The sequence below is a fragment of the Microchirus variegatus genome (assembly GCF_963457635.1).
Source record: "Microchirus variegatus genome assembly, chromosome: 10".
In the NCBI taxonomy this organism is placed as follows: domain Eukaryota; kingdom Metazoa; phylum Chordata; class Actinopteri; order Pleuronectiformes; family Soleidae; genus Microchirus; species Microchirus variegatus.
This window is the reverse complement of record NC_139811.1, coordinates 21,981,181-22,003,053: the sequence shown is the minus strand read 5'-3', so window position 1 is coordinate 22,003,053 and position 21,873 is coordinate 21,981,181. Positions and strand designations below refer to the sequence as shown.

General features: G+C 42.0%; 1 protein-coding gene across 1 annotated transcript; it reads left to right on the top strand.

The window, feature by feature from the left end:
* Positions 1-6,341: 6,341 nt before the first annotated feature.
* Positions 6,342-18,544, top strand: galr2b (galanin receptor 2b; the record flags this gene model as incomplete). The annotated part of the gene is given in 6 exon segments (XM_083896990.1): positions 6,342-6,354; positions 6,357-6,398; positions 6,401-6,473; positions 13,443-13,447; positions 13,450-13,825; positions 17,782-18,544. Coding segments are annotated over 6 exon segments (1,272 nt in total).
* Between the last annotated feature and the right edge of the window lie 3,329 nt (positions 18,545-21,873).

Below are 21,873 nucleotides of genomic sequence, written 5' to 3'. Positions count from 1 at the left end.
CTCTGTGATTAAGAACTTTCAACAGTGGAGTGCCAGGAAAAATGTTGGCGAATATTAAATATCTTAAGAAAATACATTATTGTTATAATTATCAATTATAACAATAATAATAATAATCATGATAATGATAATAATTACCTGTATGTCCTTGCTCTGCAGGTACCTGCAGGATCCAGTCATGAGGGTATTCATAGTAACATTAGAATTTAAAATTTACATCAACATCTGGTCCCGGTCTCTGTCTGCTGTGTAGAACATATATAAAATGGTTATTGTGTTATATCTGCAGTGCTGGGGTGGCATGTGCTTTATGTCCATGCCGTGTAATTGAGTTGGGAACGCGCCAATATTTAGAGAGGCGACATCTTGAAGTTAATGAGCCTATCAGTATTTTTGTCACACGCTTAATATGGAAGTTGTTTGATAGCTTGCAGACACTGATGCTGTTATTCATTCACTTACTGGTTGCACTTTACTCCACTTTCATCAGTTGAGAGACAGTGTCGCCGAATGTCAATGGCTCACTGCATTTTGTCCTGACTGTTTTCATCCAGCTTTTCTGAATAATTAGAGCCAACTTTACAATATGGAGTCAATCTTCAAGCTTTTTGTAAATCTTAAAAAGTATGTTAAGTGGAGACAAACAACTCATGAGTCACAAAGGCTCATTACTGAAGTCATAAAATGTGTTATTGTAACTTGTGTGAAGAACATGTAGGTTTTGTTGTTTCAGATGTGAATCATTTAAAATGTGGGTAACCATTAAATATTGCAAAAGAAAAACAGTTGTAGCTTGATAAGAGTGTTGTTGGAGTGAGAATAATAATAATGACCAGATCTAGAAAACATGGCGGCACGCACGGTTGCAGCGGCTCAGTGCTGCTCATTTCAGTGCTTTGTTTGTAAGTTTTTGTTAGTTTTGTATATTGTGACATCTTCATTTAGCTGGGCGAACAATATCTACAGTGCTAGAGCATCCTGAGCTACTGCCTCTGTGCATCTCCAGCTGCACAGTAGCACAGAGGAAAGAACTCCAGAGGGGCACACGCACTGCCCAGCGGATAGTCGTGGCAGTCTCCTCTCACTGGAAGACCTGCACAACTCCCGCTGCCTCAAGAGTGCTGACAGGATCCTCCAAGACCCCTCTCACCGCGGACATGGACCGTTCGACGTTTCAGATCCATAAAATCACGCACAAACAGACTCAAAAAAAGCTTCTATCCGTCAACCATAGTCTGAAATAGTCCACATAGTCAAAACTATGTGGAATAATTCACTACACTACAAGTGCAATATAAAGTATATGTATATATATTTATATTCTATTTATATTTCTTCTTTTATCCAATTTAATTAAAAAAAAATGTTTTACCTTTTAATTATTGCTTGCATTAGGACTCTCCGGCACTGAATGTTGACACTTTTTAATCTCGTTGTTCAATTTATTGGACAATAAAGTCTTCTGATTCTGATTCTGACCTGACAACAGGCTATATTAGTCATACTCCAATCACTGCCACTCACACAGCCCTGCAGTTATAACACAACAGTTGGAATCAAAACAGAGCCATTTGGCAGGAAACTGCATGGTTTTAATTCCATGGGAATACAGCATATACCAGGCAATATGTCAGGCATCTTGGCTCTTGGCTGTATTCATAAAAGTCAAGATGGGGCATAGCTATTGTGCCCCCACCCAGATCGTCAAAGATCGAGAGAGTCGGCAGAGGTGGATCAAAGAAAGACAAAGCAATGGTAATCCACAAGCAACTGATTCCACTTGTGTAGTGATCGCTTCGTATCACATACAGATTCCACTTCTTAATAAATGTTATACATTGTTTATTTTACATGCTCTTATTTACATGTTTTCTGCTGTAGGGCGAGGGAAAGTTGAAGATGTTGGATTAGAGCAGTTCTCGAATATTGCCCACGCCAGTTGTTTCCATACTAAAAAGACTTAAGGGTATAATAAGGGTCAGTTATATTCAGTCCGTCACATTTTCTATTATATTGCTCAGTCTGGATTTAAAGTGTGCAATGAATTCTGACAGCTTAAATTGGTGCCTGGTACTGGTGCCATTCATTTCTGCAGAAGCTTTTCCTGCCGACATGGCCGTGTAAACAAATTGAGTGACATGATATTCAGAGCTCTGTGCTATCTCACACTACTGCATCACCCCGGTCTCCACATTTCTTAATCAGAGTCTGTCAGGGGATTTTCTGCATTGGTTTGATTACAATGACTGTTCCATACTTTGTCAGTGATTCTATACATGCCTGTTAATAAGTTATTTTCAAAAATATTGTTGTTGTTTTTTCCAACAACAGGTCGAGATAACCTGAGACCTTGATTTTTATGTTTCAAAGAAAACCACCTCATTCTTCAGACTTGCTTTGTGTTTTGTGTTTGAAATCTTTGAAATCGCACTGTTGCTGTTGTTGTCAACGGCTTGAAGTCTGAATTGGTTAGTTTTGTCCTAAACCCCAGCACTGAGCATCATTCAGTTTGAGGTTCAGCAGAATAAATTAGCCTCAAATTGCTTTTTAATAATTCACCTGTTCCCAGTCTTCCTGTGTGGACTGCTCTTTAAAACGACATCCCAGTTCTCGGTGGAAGTTAATTTTTCGTTTTTCACCATCGTTTTCAAAAGGATTTCATCTGCAGTTGCCATGGAAACGAGAACATGAAACAACACCCAGGGGTAGTCCTGTATGTTAACCTGCTGTACAGTGAGGCCAGAATCCACCTTTGCTCCCAAATGTGGCCATGACTCCAGTGAGTGTACCATGACTGAAATTCAAAAAAGTGCCCACAAAAATTTCAGAATTGAACACTGCTGCTCAAAAATGCAGTCATTAAACAGTTTGATGGGATACATGCCTCTTTTTCAACCCTGTGCTTCATGTGTACACTCACAAACAAACACCCTCAGTCAGGTCCGACAACAACAAAAGAACCACACAGACACACAAGAAAATGTGTGTCTGTCTTAGACCGGTATGATTTTCCTTTGAGGGCCTTAATCCTCTTGATCATGACCAGATGAATCACTGCACTGAGCAAGCAATTACTGACAATGGTCCTGATTGCCCACATAGTTTCTGTGGCATGAAAGCCCCGAATTATCTGGATAACAAAATAGTCAACATGACCCTGCACTCTGAGTCTTTAAAACATTAATTCCCAATTCATTATGGTAAATTATACTGATTCCATGGTTGTTGTAGTAAACCTACGAAATAGAGACACCTGCTCTCCAAACAATGCTGTGATGTTATTTAGTGCTAGATAGATGACACACAACATGGGGTTAAGCGTCTACGCCCAAGGACACATCGACATGCAGACTAGCAGAGCCAGGAATCAAACCCACAAACCTCCACTTGAAAGACAACTCACTCTACCACTGATCCACCGTGACCCCCGAATGAATGTCGTGTTCTGTCACTGGCGCATTATTTATCTCAATCCAAGAAACTAAGTTGACGCTGAGGGATGAGTAGGCCTTTGCTGTTCCCAAACTTTGCAACGAGTTACCATTTCTCATCAGACCATTACCGCCTGCTCCCACAGCCTGAAAGCACTTCTCCTCGTAGTATTTTTATTTATTTTTTTTTTTTTAACCTGTCCTGTCCAGTACCTTGGGCATACACTATGGTTGACTGCATGTCTGTTGGTGTTGAACAGATTTTGCTGTTTGCAGGGCGAGTGATTACAGCGCTGTAATGCCCGTCCTGCTATTTATGTATTTATTTTTATTGATTTTATTTATTAGGTTGTGTGGGAGGACCGGGCCGGACAGGGGGGGTGGGGATCCGTGTATCCCCGCCCACCCAGCCCCCCAGCCCAGCAGAGGCCAGCCCGCTCAGACCGGGACGACGCCGCAGCTCTCCACAGGCGCCACCGGTGCGGCAAGGCCAGGGCTGCCCCCGCTCCCCCGGGGGGGAAGCCAACAGTGAGCGCTGCACCCCGGACGCCAGCAGGGCCCGTAGCCAGGTCAGCACGGCATCCACCACGACAGTCCAGGCCCCCGCCCCACCCACCGCTTGGAGACAGCCCAGGCCGGGCCAGGCCCCCCCCCCCCCCCCCAGTCCCCGGGACCCCCCATGCCAGGAAGCCCACCCGCCTCTACCACCTTACCCGCCCAGGGGAAAAGAGACGCGTCGGTCCACACCCACAGCCCCCCCGGCCCCAACCCCAGCGCCCCCCGCACGAGGGCGGCAGCCGCCCAGCCACCCCCCCCCAGTCCCCACGGGCCAGGCCCACAGCCACCGAGAGACAGCCGGAAAGCGGGACCACCAGACACCAAAGGCCACCAAACAGCCCCAGTACCCCGGACCCCCGGCCCCCCGGCCCCCACCCCAGGAGGCCGGCCTCTCCTCGTAGTAGATTAGGTTAGATCAAACTTTATTGACCCCACAGTGAGGAAATTCATTTGTTAAAGCAGCCCACAAAAACGGTATAAAGTGCCAAACATAAGTAGAAAAAAATTAGGGATGCACCGATTGCTCGGCCAGTGACCGGAACCGGCCGATTTTCACGGCGGCCAGCTTTTAATAAGCCGGTCAAATGCACCCGCATCGCGCAGCATCAGCAACACACGTGCACGCGGCTACACCCACATGTAGTAGAGTGTAGGGCTGGGTGGTATACCGGTTCACACCGAATACCGTTTTTATTTTCGTTATGATATGATTTTTTAATATACCGCCATACCGGTGTATTTGAACATCCGCGCAGCCGCGGCGCTGCTCTGCTTTGTTTCAATCACTGAATGAAGCCTGTTATATTTGGGACAAGGGTCGGGACCTTAAATCACTTGCACAAAACTTTTGATCAGCACTCAGAATTTGTTTGTTTTAAACCAGTGTGCGCAGAGATTGTTGGCACGGGGCAGGAGAGTGAGGTCTGCGCTCTTGGTCATTAGTTCATTTACTTCTTTTTGTGTAGGTAATATGTTGTGAAATATGTTTAACGTTAAATAAACTACATATACAGGTCGTAATGTCTCGTTGTATTTGTTTGTCCTGTTATTGACGTCATGCTGTCATCGCCTGTCAGCCTGGCTGATTGAAAGCCCCCAGATGCAGCGGATGCAACGCACACCAGATGCACGATGCAAATACTATGAGAATATATTTGAATATCTGTGTTTTTTAAGAGGGAATATTCGAATATAATTTTTGAGCAATTAAAAAAAAAATTTAATCGGAATCGGCTAAAATCGGTATCGGCAGGTCAAACTTCTTGAAAAATCGGAATCAGCCCCAAAAATGGCAATCGGTGCATCCCTAAAAAAATGCGTACATTTATACAGGCTATTATCCTATGTAATAAAATACATAACATTGAGTTGTCTTACAGTTGTGGGAATGAAAGATCTGCGAGATCTAGTAGCTTGTCTACTTATGATAGTGAATAAGATAATAATCCTTTGTTTATGAAGACTTTTTGGCGGTCAGAGACAGGGCTGAAGTCAATTTCTCCCAGTCAAACTGGAGGTTTGCTCAGATTCATTTGCACAGGGACCAATGCAGAAATGGGTGGATGACAGAACATCACGCGTAACCTATAGCAGTCCCCTATGCATGCTACAAAAAGCATGAGCCTGGCTCTAAGTGGTTGTCACAATAAAATAAATGAACAAAAATCAGTGTAAATGGCTAGAAATAATGTATGATTGGGCAAACAATGTAAAAATCAATAGCGGTTGTGTGGTTTGAAGCGTGTCTTCCTGTGACTGTAACGACCCAGGGGTTCATAAAGAGACAATAGGTAATATTGGATCCATCCGTAGTGATGTCATCTGCCCTCTTTAATTTTGAAAAAGCTGACGCTGAACTTTCATTACCGTCAAATTAAAGCTCTAAGTGTGTACACAGACTATATTATTTTTTCTTGCACCTATGGGAGCAACCCTCCCTTTAGCCAGCCTGAATTGATTGTTTAAATTGAATTGTGCTACGTGCTTCCTCCTGCCAGTTCCTCTCATTACATTCAACAAGCCTTGTTAAAGATTAATGTAAATGCACAGGTCACCTCCTCACAGACACAGTCTGATGTTTGGGCATACGAGCAGACTCTTTAAAAGGGACGATCGATGTCCCTTAAAGGTTATTTGTTGCCCAAGCTTTCTCATTATGCACCGGCTGTGAACAGATTGTCCTGGCGCTGCAGTCTCCCTCCATACCTTCACTCTGTGCAACCCTATTCTGCAGTGAGACTTGAAGAGAGTGTGGAGGAGGAGCCCTCAGTGGGGGGAGAGGGGTGGGGTAGTGGAGGAGGAGGAGGGGGGGGAGGAGGATAGAGTGAGATACCAGCAACACAAGCAGATTGGATGCTGTGGATGGACACAGGCATCAGTTTAAAGAGTATGTGCATCTCCACGGAGCCGGTTGGCCGGGTGTGTTGTTCCTGATCTGAGCCAAGCGCTGCAGCCTTTAGATGCTGTCAAGCCATCAACAGCCCGGTAGGTAAATCACTGTGCATCTGTCTGATCTGCATGCCGATCCTGCTGTTTGTGCAGAAAGAGAATATGCAGTCTGCATTTTCTTTTTTTTCTTTATTTTACAGGAAATGCAGAATTGTTATTGCAGTAAAGTTTGTCTGTTAATCACAAAGCAGAGGGAGGAATCTGATTGTCATGTGCACTTCTCTGAAGCTCTGTTGCTGATGGATAAACATGCTGAATGTGGTGCTATATGTGTGTGTTGCTGCCTGAACCGTGTGCACTGTTCGCCTGCGAGGGTTAGTTAACACGTCGAAGCCTCTCCTGTCAAAATGATGATTGTTTATGCCACAGAGTCTGCTTCAGCTTCTGCATCCACATCACATTCCTCCTCCTCTACTGGCTCTGCTGGTTTGCAATTGCTGAAATGTCTAATTATACCCTCACACCCGTCACGCAGAGTTCAGCCAAAGTCTGAGAATTGCACAACCTGTCAGGTCCCTGACTTTATTACCGAGCAGCTCATAACCGTTTCCTCTAATCCCCCCCGACTCCTCTGCACATGTTGAGCCATAGCCTTGATGTCCCATAACAGTCACAGATTCATGGTGGATTCATGGTGGGTGAAAATCTGAGGAAGAGAGAAAGATGCTTCTGGGAACAAAGCAATAAGAAAAATTCCTCTGCTGCAGCAACATCCAGCTGACGCTGAAACTGTGCTTCTTTGCAAGGCTTGTAAGAACCCATCTCATCTATTATGTCCACTTAACACTGTCCTCGATATATAGGCCCTCTTCAGTTTGCTCTTCGTCGTGACTCTGATTATGCAGACAGACGTGCAGCAGAGTTCACATTCTGATATTAAAAGTTTAATCGTGTTAAATAATTGATTACGAGATGAATTGCTCCTGAGGTTTAAGGAGTGGAGGCGTTAAAAACCACAGGGATGATTTGAAATATTGCAGCAATGCTAAAATTCACTCGTCACATACACACCTGTATGTATAAATATCGATTGACATTGTTTTTTACTTCAACATAAGTGTGATTTAGTTCTTTACCTGACAATACATTCTAATCAAGTATAGCTCCGTTGCACTCTGAGCTCCTCATTGCTGCGAAATCCATTCAGCTCCATATGTTTTACAAGCCATCGCATTTGTGCTGTCATAGATATAAGGCAGTCATTACTCATGCTGCATGCTAATGTGTTCATTAACATAGAACAATTAGTTACATTCATTAAAACTGCTTCCTGCAGAGAAGTTAAGAGGTAAAGCATTTTTGTTTTGGTAGCCTGACTTTATGAGTCTGCCACAACACAAAATATGTGTCACAGATGGAGACGATAAGTATAGATTAAAGTATGGATTAAAGTGGTTCTATAACCACTCCTTATCCTGGCTGTGAAATCAGTCCTGTTTCTAAAAGTAAAACCCACTGCTTGAAGGTGATATCACACAGATTCTTGTCTCAACATTAATATCAGTTGTTGATAAAAGTGTATCTTTGAAATGTACTTCTTTTTTTTTCTTTTTTTTTTTAATACAAGAGCTGATAATTGAACCAAATCTGCTTTTAGCTGCTCATCATTATCTTGGTGCTTCAAAGCTTCTGGATGCTGGTTCAGCTGCATCAGAACTCATTATTAAAAAAAAAAAAAAAAAAACACTCTCCACGATAACAAGAGGAAATTGGTTGTTCAAAGTTAACAGCAGAAATTGTGGGTCTAAAAGCTGCTGCCATTAATAGCTTTTAGTAATAATAATAATAATCACCAATCACTCACTCATCTTCTACTGCTTTATCCAATGAAATGAGGGTCAAGGGGTCGGGGGGGGGACACATAGAGACAAACAACCATCCACTCTCACACACTCACACCGATGTTCAATTTAGCGTGTTGAATTGGACCTAATCCCCAAATCTGCATGTTTTTGGATTGGGGGAGGAAACCGGAGAAAATCCCCACACACACGGGAGAACATGGAAACTCAGAAAGAATGCAGAAAGACCCCTGTTCCAATCGGGTCTGATAATAATCAATTATATTTTATTCATATCGCACTTTTCATACAAGTACACAGCAGACCCTACCTCCTCACTCCATCACTCCAACCCCACACCCTGATAGACACAGATAACGATAATAATAACGGTGTAGTAGTGGCTAGGGGACCGTACCTATGTTCACCGGGTCCTATGTTCCCCGAGTCCTATGTTCCCCCGATTTGTATGTGACCGGGGAACATAGGACCCTTTCTCTAACCCTAACCCTAACCCTTCCCTTTTTCAAAAAAAGGGTCCCATGTTCCCCTGTCACATACAAAGTGGGGAAAACGGGGAACATAGGACCCGGGGAACATAGGTACGACCCCGTGGCTAGCACTGTTGCCTTACAGCAGTTAGGTTTTCTCCGCGTACTTCAGTAGTAGTGGCACCGCAATGGTGTCAACTGACAGAGCCTGCCCTTGCCTTATTTTGATATGCACGTTACTACGGCAACCGTGGTAGTGGCCAAAAGTCTGTTTGTGGCAGTAGCACACAGCAGGCTTACTCCACCTACTTTGTCATCCTTTTTTTCGGTCCACGGTTTCATTTACATAAAGCTTTCAAGGATGAGTTGAACTCTGACCTAACAATTTATTGGTGACTTCTCTCTAGGGTCATGCAATTGTAATTGCTGTCACTCCACACCCGGTTGTGCATGGGAAGGGTGAGGGGGCCATTCAGTGCTGCTTGTAGCCCTAGTTATAATTATGAATATTATTTTTATTATTATAAGAAGAATAAGAAGTGGTATAATTACAGAAGCTACGCACTGGAAATGTATTGCAGAAAATAAAGACGTTTAAATTCTCATCAAAGCCAGTCTCCTAGAACTGTATTTTTTTTTTTTTTTAACATTCTCTAATATTTCTTATTGACAATAATATTTATGTCGAACTTCATGGAATAGACGCAAACCAGTTCTTGTGAAAAAACGCTGCAAAAGTTTGCAAAGTTGGACCAAGGACATGCGATACAAATGTATTCAAGGTTGAACTTTAATGGAATAGATGACTAGCTGAGTCCAATATGTGTGTTTTCTTGTATCTGTAGCTTTGTGAGGACCAAATGTTGTATAAACCATATAGAGCGAGGACATTTTGTCTGGTCCTCACAACTTTAAATAGCTTTTTCAGGGTTAATACCTGGTTTATGGTTAGGGTTAGAATTAGAATTGGGTTTAAGTTAAAGTTAGGTAAAGGGTAGGGAAATACATTATGTCTATGAGGGTCCTCACTACGAATGCTGCACAAACATACCTGGTATACCTTATGTTGTGGGGACCTAAATCTTTTTACACAGTCACATAATGGGGACTTGTCTTCATTATGGGGACAAAAATCAAGTCTCCATAACATGAATTGGGCTGAGGTTAGGGTTAGATTAAGGCCAGTAATAGTTAAAGTTAGCTGGAGTAAGTCTCCGGGAATTGAATGTAATTCAATGTAATGTCCTCTGAAGTCATGGTCATTTTTATGACTTTTTCTGGCATTAACACTGACCATGTCGGGACCAGTCGTCCTCATGGGGAACCAAGCCTGGTCTTCACGAGGCAGAGCCTCATTTCTGAGGAACTGGTTAAGCCTACAGGTAACATTTAAGGGTAAGGCATTAACTACTTATCGTTAAGGTTAAAGATAAGGTTGTCCTCTCATGAGGCAGAACCTTATTTCTGAGGAACTGGTGAAGTTTAGGACTGAGATTTGAACTGTGGTTTGGGTCATGGTTGTGCTTATGGATAATGCTTTGTTCAGGCTGTCCAAACAAGTGGAAGTCAGTGCAGTGTCCTCACAAGAATAGCCATACAAGCCTGTATGTGTGTGTGAGTCTTCATTCTGACTCACCAACTTCACCCTCAAGACCAGCTCTTTACTTTCAAGCCCCAATTTTTACATCATTCACCATTCAGCCAAATGACAGTAAAAAGAAAGACTCGACTTAAAAAAAAGGAATGGAAAAGGACCAGAGTGACATCACTCTGTGAAATTACATCACGTCAGAAGCTCCAGTAAAACACTGACACAGGTCAGAAATTGCTCATCACAGTCAAAGACTCATTCTGCTGTGATTCTGACTGGAAAAATACAAGAGATGGTTTTCCTGCTCTTTTCTCTATCATTCACTGAATCTAATAAGATGACGGCGCTCAGCGGCTCCGTCCATTTATATGAATATCTTCAACACTGTACTGTAAGCTATTATAATTCGATGGCAGCAAAGCATTAAACATTAAAGTTTTTTTTCTCTCTCTGACAGCAAATGTAATGTACGGTGTGAGCACTGAGTTACCATATAACATTTCTACTGATGGTTATTTAAACCTTTAAATTGAGTGCTAATTAAGAAAAGCCTTCAGGCTATGGTCTTATTAGTATGTGATGAATTGAGGAGGTGTTAATTGGAAGAAAAATCTTTTTGGACCATCAAGGATTGGCACCTATTTTGTTTTATTTAATTTGAAATTTTACAAAGATCAACTTGGTCATTAAAATCTCCCCCTGAGTGAGCTTTATTTATTTTTATGTTATAACCATAGTACCAGTGCAGGCCACCAATGCCTAAGCAGCACATTTCAGATTGGCCTTCATATACCACAAAGGATGTCAGATTTCTTCATCCCCCGCAGGTTCCTCCACAGTCTAATTAGTGTTTGATCCTTTTTTTCTGATTTGTTCGTATTCGCAGTTTAATGAAGCTAAGTCTGAATAAGACAGGCAAACTCGTCTCTTCATTAGTCCAAAAGTAGGCCTTCTCCATAGCTTTTGTTCGACACAATCGCGTTGTTGTTCTTTTCCAGCCACAGTACTGTAGTTTATACATTGTGTCTCTAGTCCGACTAACCCTGGATTTCCACTGGACGCGGAACGGCCGCGGAACAGCAGCGGCGCGGTTCTGCTTCGTCCTCTCCCCAGCGGCAATCCCCACCGGGCGCGTTACGGCAGCGGCGCGGAGCCTTGGGAGCCGGCGGTATTCACGGAAGATCGCTCGATAATCTCGATCGGACGCGAGTTCGCGAGATCCAGCGATAGACTGTGTGTATAAAGTAAACAACAACAACACAGCTTCTTTTCATTCTCCGACGTGGAAGAACTGTTGATCTGGTGTCATAAATTATTTTATTTTTAAATTATGTTTCTCCACTTCAACAATCAGTCTCTCGTCGTACATTATGACTCTCCGAGACGCTCTGATAATTGACTGTTTACCTGACAGCAGCGGTGACGACGTAATGTTGATGCGGAAATGTTTTACTTTGATTCTGTGTCGCTTTTCCTGTCTGGTGCGATCTGCTTCGTTGAAATTTACGAGGTTCAGCAGCGGCAACGGAAAAAATAGAACTGATTCCTATCGATAGCGCTGCGGCGCGGCGAGCCGCTTCTGGGCCGCTGCTGAGACGCTCCGCAGCGCGGCCGGTGGGAATGCTCTCATTGATTAGAATGGAAGCGATTTGCAACGGCGACCGCGCCGCTGCCGTTCCGCGGCCGTTCCGCGTCCAGTGGAAATCCAGGGTAAGCGTATACATGCAGGAATAATCGGACTATGAATCGCATTATCCAGGTATCTTAGTCTGACTAAGAATAGTTCGATTTTAGTCAGACTAACAAGTTTGCATGACAGTAAGAAAACCAAATTATTGTCTTAGTCAGACTAAAATCTGACTTTTAACATGCATTCAAACTAGGGTTGCCACCCGTCCCCTAAGATACAGAATCGTATTTTTGGCAATTAAATGTTTTGGTTTGTTCCATATTTCCTTAAATATCCAATCCACATGTCTGTCACACACACATCAACATCAACACTAAAGATAAAGATGAAAATAAAACACAGGGAATAGTAAGGCCAGCAAACTTGTCGTGTCAGGATCTACGCATGCTCCGGTCCTCTGTGCACATGCTGCTGTCACGGTTGCCTAGTGACAGACACCACACATCGGTGCTGCTCACCGTTAACTAAAGACATCAGCTCATCTGATTTATCGGTTATTCCCTTAATTACAGCTAAACTAAAGCGTCTTCTACAAAAAGATTGAGACCATGGAGTGAAAACAATGAAAAGTGCACTGTTAAGAGTTGTTAAAGGTGACATATGTAAGAATGTGGCCAAAAACTGCATGTAGAGAAATGATCCAGTCTGTACTGGATACGGAAAGATCGTTTGGAGGAGAAGCGCAGCAGCGGTGCACAACGCAGCAGAGAGAGAAGCCACAGTGCAGGTGCAGTGCACACTCTATAATATCATATACTATAATTGCAATGCCTTGACTTTAGTGAGGTAAATACACAGAGTCCCTGCCATAACAACAAAATTAGAAAAAAAAAAAAAAAGTACATAATTGGCATAATAACTTATTTCGGTTTTTCCATTTTGGTCACTGTTTCCTGATTTTCAGTGCATCCCTAGTTATTATTGCTCTTGCCAATAAAGACATTTCTTGTTCATGTGTTCCCCCAGCTGCTACCAAGTTCTGTAATGTTCTGCGTCTGTAGTAACATGCCCATTTGAGTTACTTGCCCTTACTTCAGTCACCAAGTCACCATAATGGTCCTTCAAAAAGCCTCAGAATGCCCCATTTTACCTAAAATTTTCAAATGCTCTGCTCCGCACCAACCCGCCTCTGCTCCCTCGCCGTGTTCTCTCCATAGTGAAGTTTTCCTAGAAAAACCCCTGACGCCCTTACAACACACGTGCCTAGATGTCCTAGAATAGTCGGCTCCGTGGTGGACTGACTCTCTTCAAGGATTGACTTTGGTCTGTTTTATTTTCCATAGCCATTACTGGGAAAAAAGACGTTTCTTGTGCAGTTTCATTTTATTTTCAGATTTAAAGAAGAAGAAAAAAATCTATCTACCAATATTCTTCCAGATTTACACTCAGACTTGGTAAAACAACTCCAGGAGATAAGAATTTTATTGACATGTCTGTTTTTTCCCATTCCAGGATTGCAACATGTCTGATTTTGAGGATTTCAGCAGACCAGCAGGACAGGCCAATGTCTCTGAAAGCTACCAGCTGAACCCCACCAGCGTCATCGTGTCGGTCGTTTTCTCCCTCATCTTCCTGTTGGGCACCATCGGCAACAGCCTGGTGCTGGCTGTGCTGCTGCGGAGCGGACAGGTCGGATACAACACGACCAACCTCTTCATACTCAACCTGAGTGTGGCCGACTTCTTCTTCATCATCTTTTGCGTCCCCTTCCAAGCCACCATCTACTCCCTGGAGGGATGGGTGTTTGGCTCGTTCATGTGCAAAGTGGTGCACTTCTTCATCAACCTCACCATGTACGCCAGCAGCTTCACACTCGCTGCCGTCTCTGTTGACAGGTTTGTGATTCACTACACAATGGTTTGTACGGTGAACGTGCCTGAAGTACTGCGCAAAAGTCTTAAGTCACCAGTAGTTTTGGTGTTGTTGGCTTTGCAAAATCATAATTTTATGCCAGTCAAATTCAGTGATCGGTGACTTTTTGGACTTGCTTGAGGTAGGTTTTGAAGACGTTTCACCTCTCATCTGTCCGAGAGGCTTCTTCACTTCTGGAGTTTTAGAATAAGAGCTTCAGACCTCCCAGAGAAACTGAAGCTATAAGTGAATATCTTATGTGGTGACAGCAACTCATTATCAAAGTCTACATCTGATATCCTTCACAGAGTGAACTCTAAGCCACCGTTACTCTTGTTATTAGCTCAGTCAATATGGACAGAATTGGTATCCTCTGTTGCAGACGCCCTCTGCTAACACTGACTGTGTTTAAACCAAAGAGTATTTGATCTATTTCTTAACGCTTGCCTGGCTGGTGTTTGCAATAAAGGGCCATTGTAAAAAGGAGGGTTTATTGGCAGAAATCCGATATATGTTAAGTGACATTATTTGTACGCTAACACCATGTTTCCATCATGGTGTGGTTCAAATTGGAATGGAAAAGTCCGGGTTCAGGCTGGCTAAGGTTTTGACTGATCAGTACTGTTACTTGGTAGGTGAGATTTGGGCTGTGCCCGATGGCTGCATCAACCTTTTTCCACAGCTGGAAAAACAGCTGAAGAAATTTTTTTTTTCGAGCGTTAGAATTCACTTCTGAAACTTTTCTTGGACGCTTCTATTTGTTTTTCAGTCACACTCCAACCTGTTTTCAGCTGTCTGTTGCCTCCATCTGTCTTGGCATAAAACATATCAATTCCTGAGTGCAGGAATGAATCATGATATTATTGGTATCCTGGACCATGTGTCGTGTATCATATTGTGAGGTACCCCGTGATTCCCACCGCTACATCATACTATATGTGTGTACTATATGTATATACTATATATACTGTGTACTGAAAAATATTCACATCCACCAAAAACAAAACTATTGCTCATCATTGCTACTAATTATGGCGTTCATGTGCACTGATACTGATCAGTCACAACAGCGAGTTGTGAGGCGATGCATCTGAAATCAGAGTAAAAACATAAATAAATACATAAAACAAAAGATGATGCAGGACACATGCAATCATGCAATGAGCAGCTGAAATGATGGAACATGTGTTTGTGTTGAAGCCGATGTTGCACATTATGTAAACAGCGATTCACGTTTGAGCGAAAAAGCCACAGAGATTTGATCCGTGTGAGATCTACAGACGTTTTCATTCAGCTCTTTCAACTTGTCTTGTTTGACAATAACAGATTGTCTATGAGCTGATGTTTTGGTATAAATCTGATAACTAATCACAAAGCTTTTGAGCCGTTACGTTTGACAAGTACAGGCTCTTACATATTGGTTACATATTGAACGTAAGCCTCGTTGGCCTCATTTCAGTGAGGTGTCATAGACTCATAGAGTGGCGGTTTTCTTTGTCTTTAGAGAGTTTGCCGGAGCAGAGCGAACACGGATTTGCTGAGCATTAACTCGTAAAGGGTCGGGATTGAAAAACGCAGCTGTCAGGTTTGAAAGGTGAGCACGCTGGGTAGGAAAACCAGTGATATGGTGTCAGACTTTGTTAGTAAAAGTGTAAAAAAGATGTGCAAAGTGTGTGTGAGTGTGTGCTGGAATTCGCACCTTCACTGCCTCCCTGCTCAAGAGCATTAAAACCTCGGCACACAAGGTAGATTTGTGCTCAGCGAGGCTGTTGTGATCATTTAATGAAACACCGTACGTAAGACCACAGCCTCGATAAAAGCCTGGAGGATAACGCGCCCACTACGGATAGTGCAGTCATTGCAACATATTTCCCTGAGGTGTTTTATTATTCAATAAAACCTACAGACAGCTGCAGGGTGAATGGTTATGATTCAGCACGGTGAGCCATGCTGATTGTCAGTGTAGTCAGTGAGTGGAGGTAACGGAGCTATTCCCTTCATTCTATTGCTCACTTTATGTAAAGAGGAACCGAGAAATAATCACATTTTCACTCGTTCTCCACGGTGGAAACGTTTTATCGTGGGGGATTCATTTATTCATTTTCAGTTTTCAAAATTTAATCTCAGCTTCGTTTACTGCGTCTCAAATCAAATGAGCAGACTGTCTAAGTCGAAGCCACTTCACCGACGGCACATCTGCTCCCATGCAGGGTTAGGATTAGTAAATAAAGCATCAGTTTAACCAATAAGAACGTGTATAAATGATCAGTGTATTGTATTATGCTCTGTATTGTCTGTCCATGTTATTGTTCTTTACCGCTCTTATAACACTTACCCACACCTGTCCTGTAACCACTTATGGCCTAATAATGAATTTTATTTATCATGTGCACAGAGATACAGAGTAAAACGTGCAGTGAATTGAAGTGAAGGAAACACTGCTTAATTCCAACATGATTGATAATGTTAGTAAAGATTTCCTGAGGAGTTATTAGTTTGATATCTTCAATATAACATGGTGTCAGTGTTTGGTTTTCACGATGGATGGATGACTGTTATGTGGTTTATTTTTTTAGGGGCCATTCAGGCAGAGCTGTTTTTAACCAACAGGCGAGGTGTAGCCTCGCTGAATTAATTAACACATTCAACCGATAATTATATTTACTTACTCACATTATCGATTTGCATATAAATTGAAAATAATGTATTTGAACAGGCTAATGAGTGGCTTCATATGTCTGCTGTGACCTCAAATGCGTTTGAAGCTGAAATCTGCAACAGATTATTGTCTAATAAATGTAAAGCTTCAGTTTGTAACTTTTGGGAGTTTGGGGTTTGGTTTGCGGTCGTACTTCAGCCTGTTTTCAGCTGTCTGGCTTTAGTATTATTATTATTATCGCAACGTTGCTGTTGCCTCCATTTGTGTTGGCATAAAATAAATCACACGCAAAAATAATGTGCATAGACCAGACTTGGAGGTGAATTCCAATTCCTTGCTTAACCCTCAATCTTAACCCTCAATCTTAACCCTCAATCTCAAAAATGCGCGCTCCCTCTAGTGCAAGTTCTGTCCTGATTCTCAGAAAAATTAAGTTGAGGGGCAAGTTTAAGGGCTGTATCGCCCTCAATATAGAGATTTTCCGAGACCACCCTTGGGAGCAAGGGCTACCCAGAATGTGTATTGACGTAACAAAGATGGCGCCGAAAGCAGCGAAACGAGTACGCTACAAATTAAGTATTTTCTCTGTTAATAGAGATATAAAACTGATGAAAACCATTGTATTATCTTAGTTTAGGCCCATATTATGGATTACTGACGTTATTGTTGTGTAACATTTATTTTTATTTTACGATCTTTTGTCAATAGCCGGCCGGTGCGGACACGCGATCGTTTGCTATGGTTTACTTTTCAATAAGCCGTGGTGTGTGGTAACTGTCAGCTGAATATGTCTGTGGTTGTGGTATTTGTATGAGTATCATCTTATAACTAACTGACAACCTAATAACTTGACTGAAAAACAGATCGTAATAAATAATTGTGACGTAAATGTGTTCTTCTTCTTCTTCTGTTTGGAGTTGACAGACTGGACGCAGCTTTCGTGTTATTCTGCCCCCTACAGTCTGAAGACGTATCTGCATTTAAGGGGTGTCCCATTTCTAAGTGACTAAACAACACTTGGTTTTGAGGGCCAGTTAAGATTAAGGGTTGAGCTTGAGGGTTAAGATAGGAATTGGAATTGGCCCTAAGTCAGCATTGTGTGAACATTTGTTGATAGTTTTAGGTGAAAAATTCATACATTAATCTGCATTTTTAATGTTGGACTCAGCTGAATAATTATTCTCTTTCGGCCTGAAAAAGAAAATTGCACCGCTCTGATTCAGCACATCCACTAATTACCATGTGGTCTGGATTCTGCCATTATTGTTTTTTTTTTCACAGATATCTGGCCATCCGCTACCCACTCCGCTCAAGGGAGCTACGAACCCCTTGCAATGCAGTGGTTGCCATGGTGATCATCTGGGGCCTCTCTCTGGTCTTTGCTGGTCCGTATCTCAGCTACTATGACCTGATTGACTACGCCAACAGCACCGTGTGCATCCCCGGCTGGGAGGAGCAGAACCGCAAAGTGCTGGACACGTGCACCTTCCTGTTTGGCTATGTCATCCCCGTGCTCATCGTGAGCCTCTCTTACACTCGAACCATCAAGTACCTGTGGACGGCCGTCGACCCGCTGGACGGCATGTCGGAATCCAAGAGGGCCAAGCGCAAAGTCACCAAAATGATCATCATTGTCACCGTGCTTTTCTGCATATGCTGGCTGCCGTACCACGTGGTGATCCTGTGCTACCTCTACGGAGACTTCCCTTTCAATCAGACCACGTACGCGTTCAGGCTCCTCTCCCACTGCATGGCCTATGCCAACTCCTGCGTCAACCCCATCGTGTACGCGCTGGTTTCCAAGCACTTTCGCAAGGGCTTCAAGAAAGTGTTCAGCTGCATCCTGAGTAAAAATGGCAGGAATAAGGTCCACGTGGTCCACGTGGCGAACACCGTGCCCGGCTTCGAGGCAGGCTCCACCGAGGTGTCGCAGATGCACGAGGAGAACATACGGCAGAACGAGTGCGAAATGATTAACAGGCCGCTGCCGGAGCCAAGAGAAGCCACGGTGACAGTGAATTTGCCCTTTCAGCGGCAGACTTGACAAGTGATTCAGCACAGATTCCCCTTTGGAAAAGACATTGCGGCTCCTGTTTGGACAGAAACGTGTTAAAAACACTGGTCATCATGTTTTGGTGGTAAATGGGAACAGGCGTGATTAAATTATTCATCCACACAAACACAAAGAATAAAAATATGTATTTTTTTGGTTTATTAATATATAAGAGATGAGAAAGAAGGTTTTAGTATTTGTCTCTTGACCTTTTGCCTTAACATGGCTTGCACTTTGTAATTCACTGTCTCTTAAACATTTCAGTATCTTAGCAACCGCGTTATTTAGCTCATGTTTCACCACCAATGCTATGGAATATGTAGTTTTTGGGGGTTGATACTTATTTCAATATCAGGGAGTAAAACATTTCCCATACAAATATATCAGCAAATATATATTTTTAAAAAACAGTTCAATGATTTGACAAATTTTTACACAATTATAAACAAAACACACATACATTCAAATATACTGTACAGAACTTTACAAAGAAATATTTTTTACATAGAATGTAAACATAAAACATTAAATAATAAACATATTTGTTTAGGAAGAGGATTAGGGCCACATGAAATGAAGAAAAATACATATAACATATAAAACAGCCTTTAATCTCAGAGAAAAAAATCAGAGATTAAAGGCAGAAAAGAGGGGAAAAAAGGGCATACTTGATATTTGAGATCAAAGTAGGAATTCTGACCTTCTTTTCACTTTAATCTCAGAATTCCGAAATTTTTCTCGGAATTCTGAGTATGATTTCTGACAGATATGTTTTGTGAGACAGAATTCTGAGAAAAAAATGTGACTGACCTTTTTCTCAGAAAAAAAAATCTTGAGATTAAAGAAAGGATTTTTTGAACGATGTGATTTGGAAGAATTCTGCGACTTTTTTTCCTCACAATTCTGACTTTTTCATGTTTCTTTTATTTTGTTTCCAAAAAACATTTCACATGTAAAACCATAATCCTCTTCCTTGTTATCCCTCAACCCTTTTAAACTGTCAAACAATGTTTTATTCGGTAAAATATAAGGGCATATATTGGCAGACATAAATGCAATGTACTGACATTGTTCAAGAAAGGATCACATTGGCCCGACTTTTATGGAGCCAAACATTAAATCTATCAGAAATCTGTTCACAAATTCATGAATATGTTCAGCAGAGTGTTAATGCAGAGCGAGGGGGGAATTTGCTGTACAGTAAAAATCACCTCCATTCGCTTTTCAAACGGAGGTTTGACGCAGATTCAGGGTCAACGCTTCGACTCTACTGATGTGAAGTACATCCTGTGAAAAGGCCAGTTGACTCATTACTCCGCACGCCGTTTTTTCCGACGGTACGTTCGTTTGCTTGGTTCTCATATAATCGCACTGCAGCTCTCATCTTCAGAGTCTGATTAAATCCCTCTGACATATATATATATTTTTAATGTGATCTGAGGCTGCATGTTGTTGTTTTTCTCTCTCTGTCTAAGTGGAGCAGAGTGTTCTTTAGTTTGCCTCTGGTTCTTTGCATCTCGCATGCAGCTGCTGCTCCGCCTCGTCACACGTGTTACTAAGATATTTGAATTCTGTTTGTTTTGTTTGTTTTACTCCACTTTATTCTTTATATCCCGGTTTAATATTATAGCCTTGATGACATGAACACAGTCTGGTGAGGTATGATGAAGAATCAGGTTTCTTTTCTCCTGTGTTCAGTTAGGAGCTTAGGTAAGGTTTCTTTTTTTCAGGTAAAATTAGGTTTAAAAAGGTTTGTTATTTTGACATCGTTTGTCTCCAAAACGAATAAAACTGCTACACTTATTTGAACAGACTTTTGATTTATGTGGCTTTCTTTGGAAACCCTGGTTTCCCTGAAGGGAAGTGACGTAACAAACTCTTCATTAATGTGCTTGTTTTTGATGAATTATTAATTGTAGCCCACATTGGTGGCATTTTCTTGCATTTACCTGTATCTTCACAGTGATTGTACTACCGGCATGTTTCTGTTTGGTGTCATATATCGTATATTTAATTGAGAATGTTTTGAGCTGTGTATCTAAAAATGTAAAAAGCTGTGAAACGATGACACTTTCTCTGTGTGTGTGTGTGTGTTTTGCTCGTGTTCTACCTCAAGAGCTGTAAAACAAAAAAAAGCAAATCCTTTCTTAGTTATTTTTCTCTTCAGATCGTATAAGAGCGCTCTCCTTTGCACAAACCAAGTATTTAAACCATGTGCCCTCTGCATCCACGTTCTACTTAAGTGCTTCTCTGTTTCTCTTTCTTCGCGTAACATTTGGTATTTAAATAGACACTGTATTCATGAAAGACTTCTGCAGAACACAGTGTATTGTACTTTTCGATGACCGAATAAAGAAATATTTTCTGCTGTGCCTTTGCAGTCAAATACATTTTCTTCTATCCAATAAATAATTCAGCACAAATTGGAACAGTGTCAGCTATTTATGAGTTTTTTTTTGTTTTCTGTGGCTTATTCTATGCCCTGCAATTAAATATCCACCACCAGAATGAATGAGTGCTTTTACTAAAACTGTCACACATACTGAACAAGGTGTGGGTGCAAACATTAATGCCCTTTGTGGAAATCAGGGCTGTTAGGTTGCAGATGATCTTAGCAAATTAATACTGGTACGTCACTGATAACCTTGACGGGGTCTGTGCTGCTGTTGCGGTTGCTCCGGTAACCGTGCTGCTTCATTTCCTTTAAGGGTTTAACATCAGCTACGTGTTTTTCTCCTGAAACTGATCCTTGAAAGAACTCAACTTGTACTTTGTGAGAGAGGTAGATTTGCACTGGAGAAGCTCCTCTGTGTGTTTTGTAACCAAAAAGTCTATGATTAAAAAAAATTATAATCATTTCTGAGAGGAAAACAACACACATTCAGTCAAATATAAATGTCAGCTCAGACGTCAGCCTGATTTTTTTTTTTTATACATATTTTCAAAAGATTGAAAAATGGAGCTGTGGGATTAGGGTCAGAAAATGAAGATTTTTTTGTTTTACCTTTTTGTAGTACGTGGGGAATTAAAGTAATGTAATGCAGATTTTTTTGTTTGGTTGTTGTCGGGGGCCCACGGTTGGTGTAGTGGTTAGCACTCTTGCCTTTGCAGCAAGAAGACCCGGGTTTCTGGGTTCGAGCCCCGTTTGGAACAACTTCGGAAAGTTTGCATGTTCTCCCCGTGTGTGCGTGGGTTTTCTCCGGCTTCCTCCCACAGTCCAAAAACATGCGATATGGGGTGAAGCGAATTGGTCACTCTTAGTTGACCGTAGATGTGAGAGTGTGAGTGAATGGTTGTTTGTCTCTATATGTGGCCCTGTG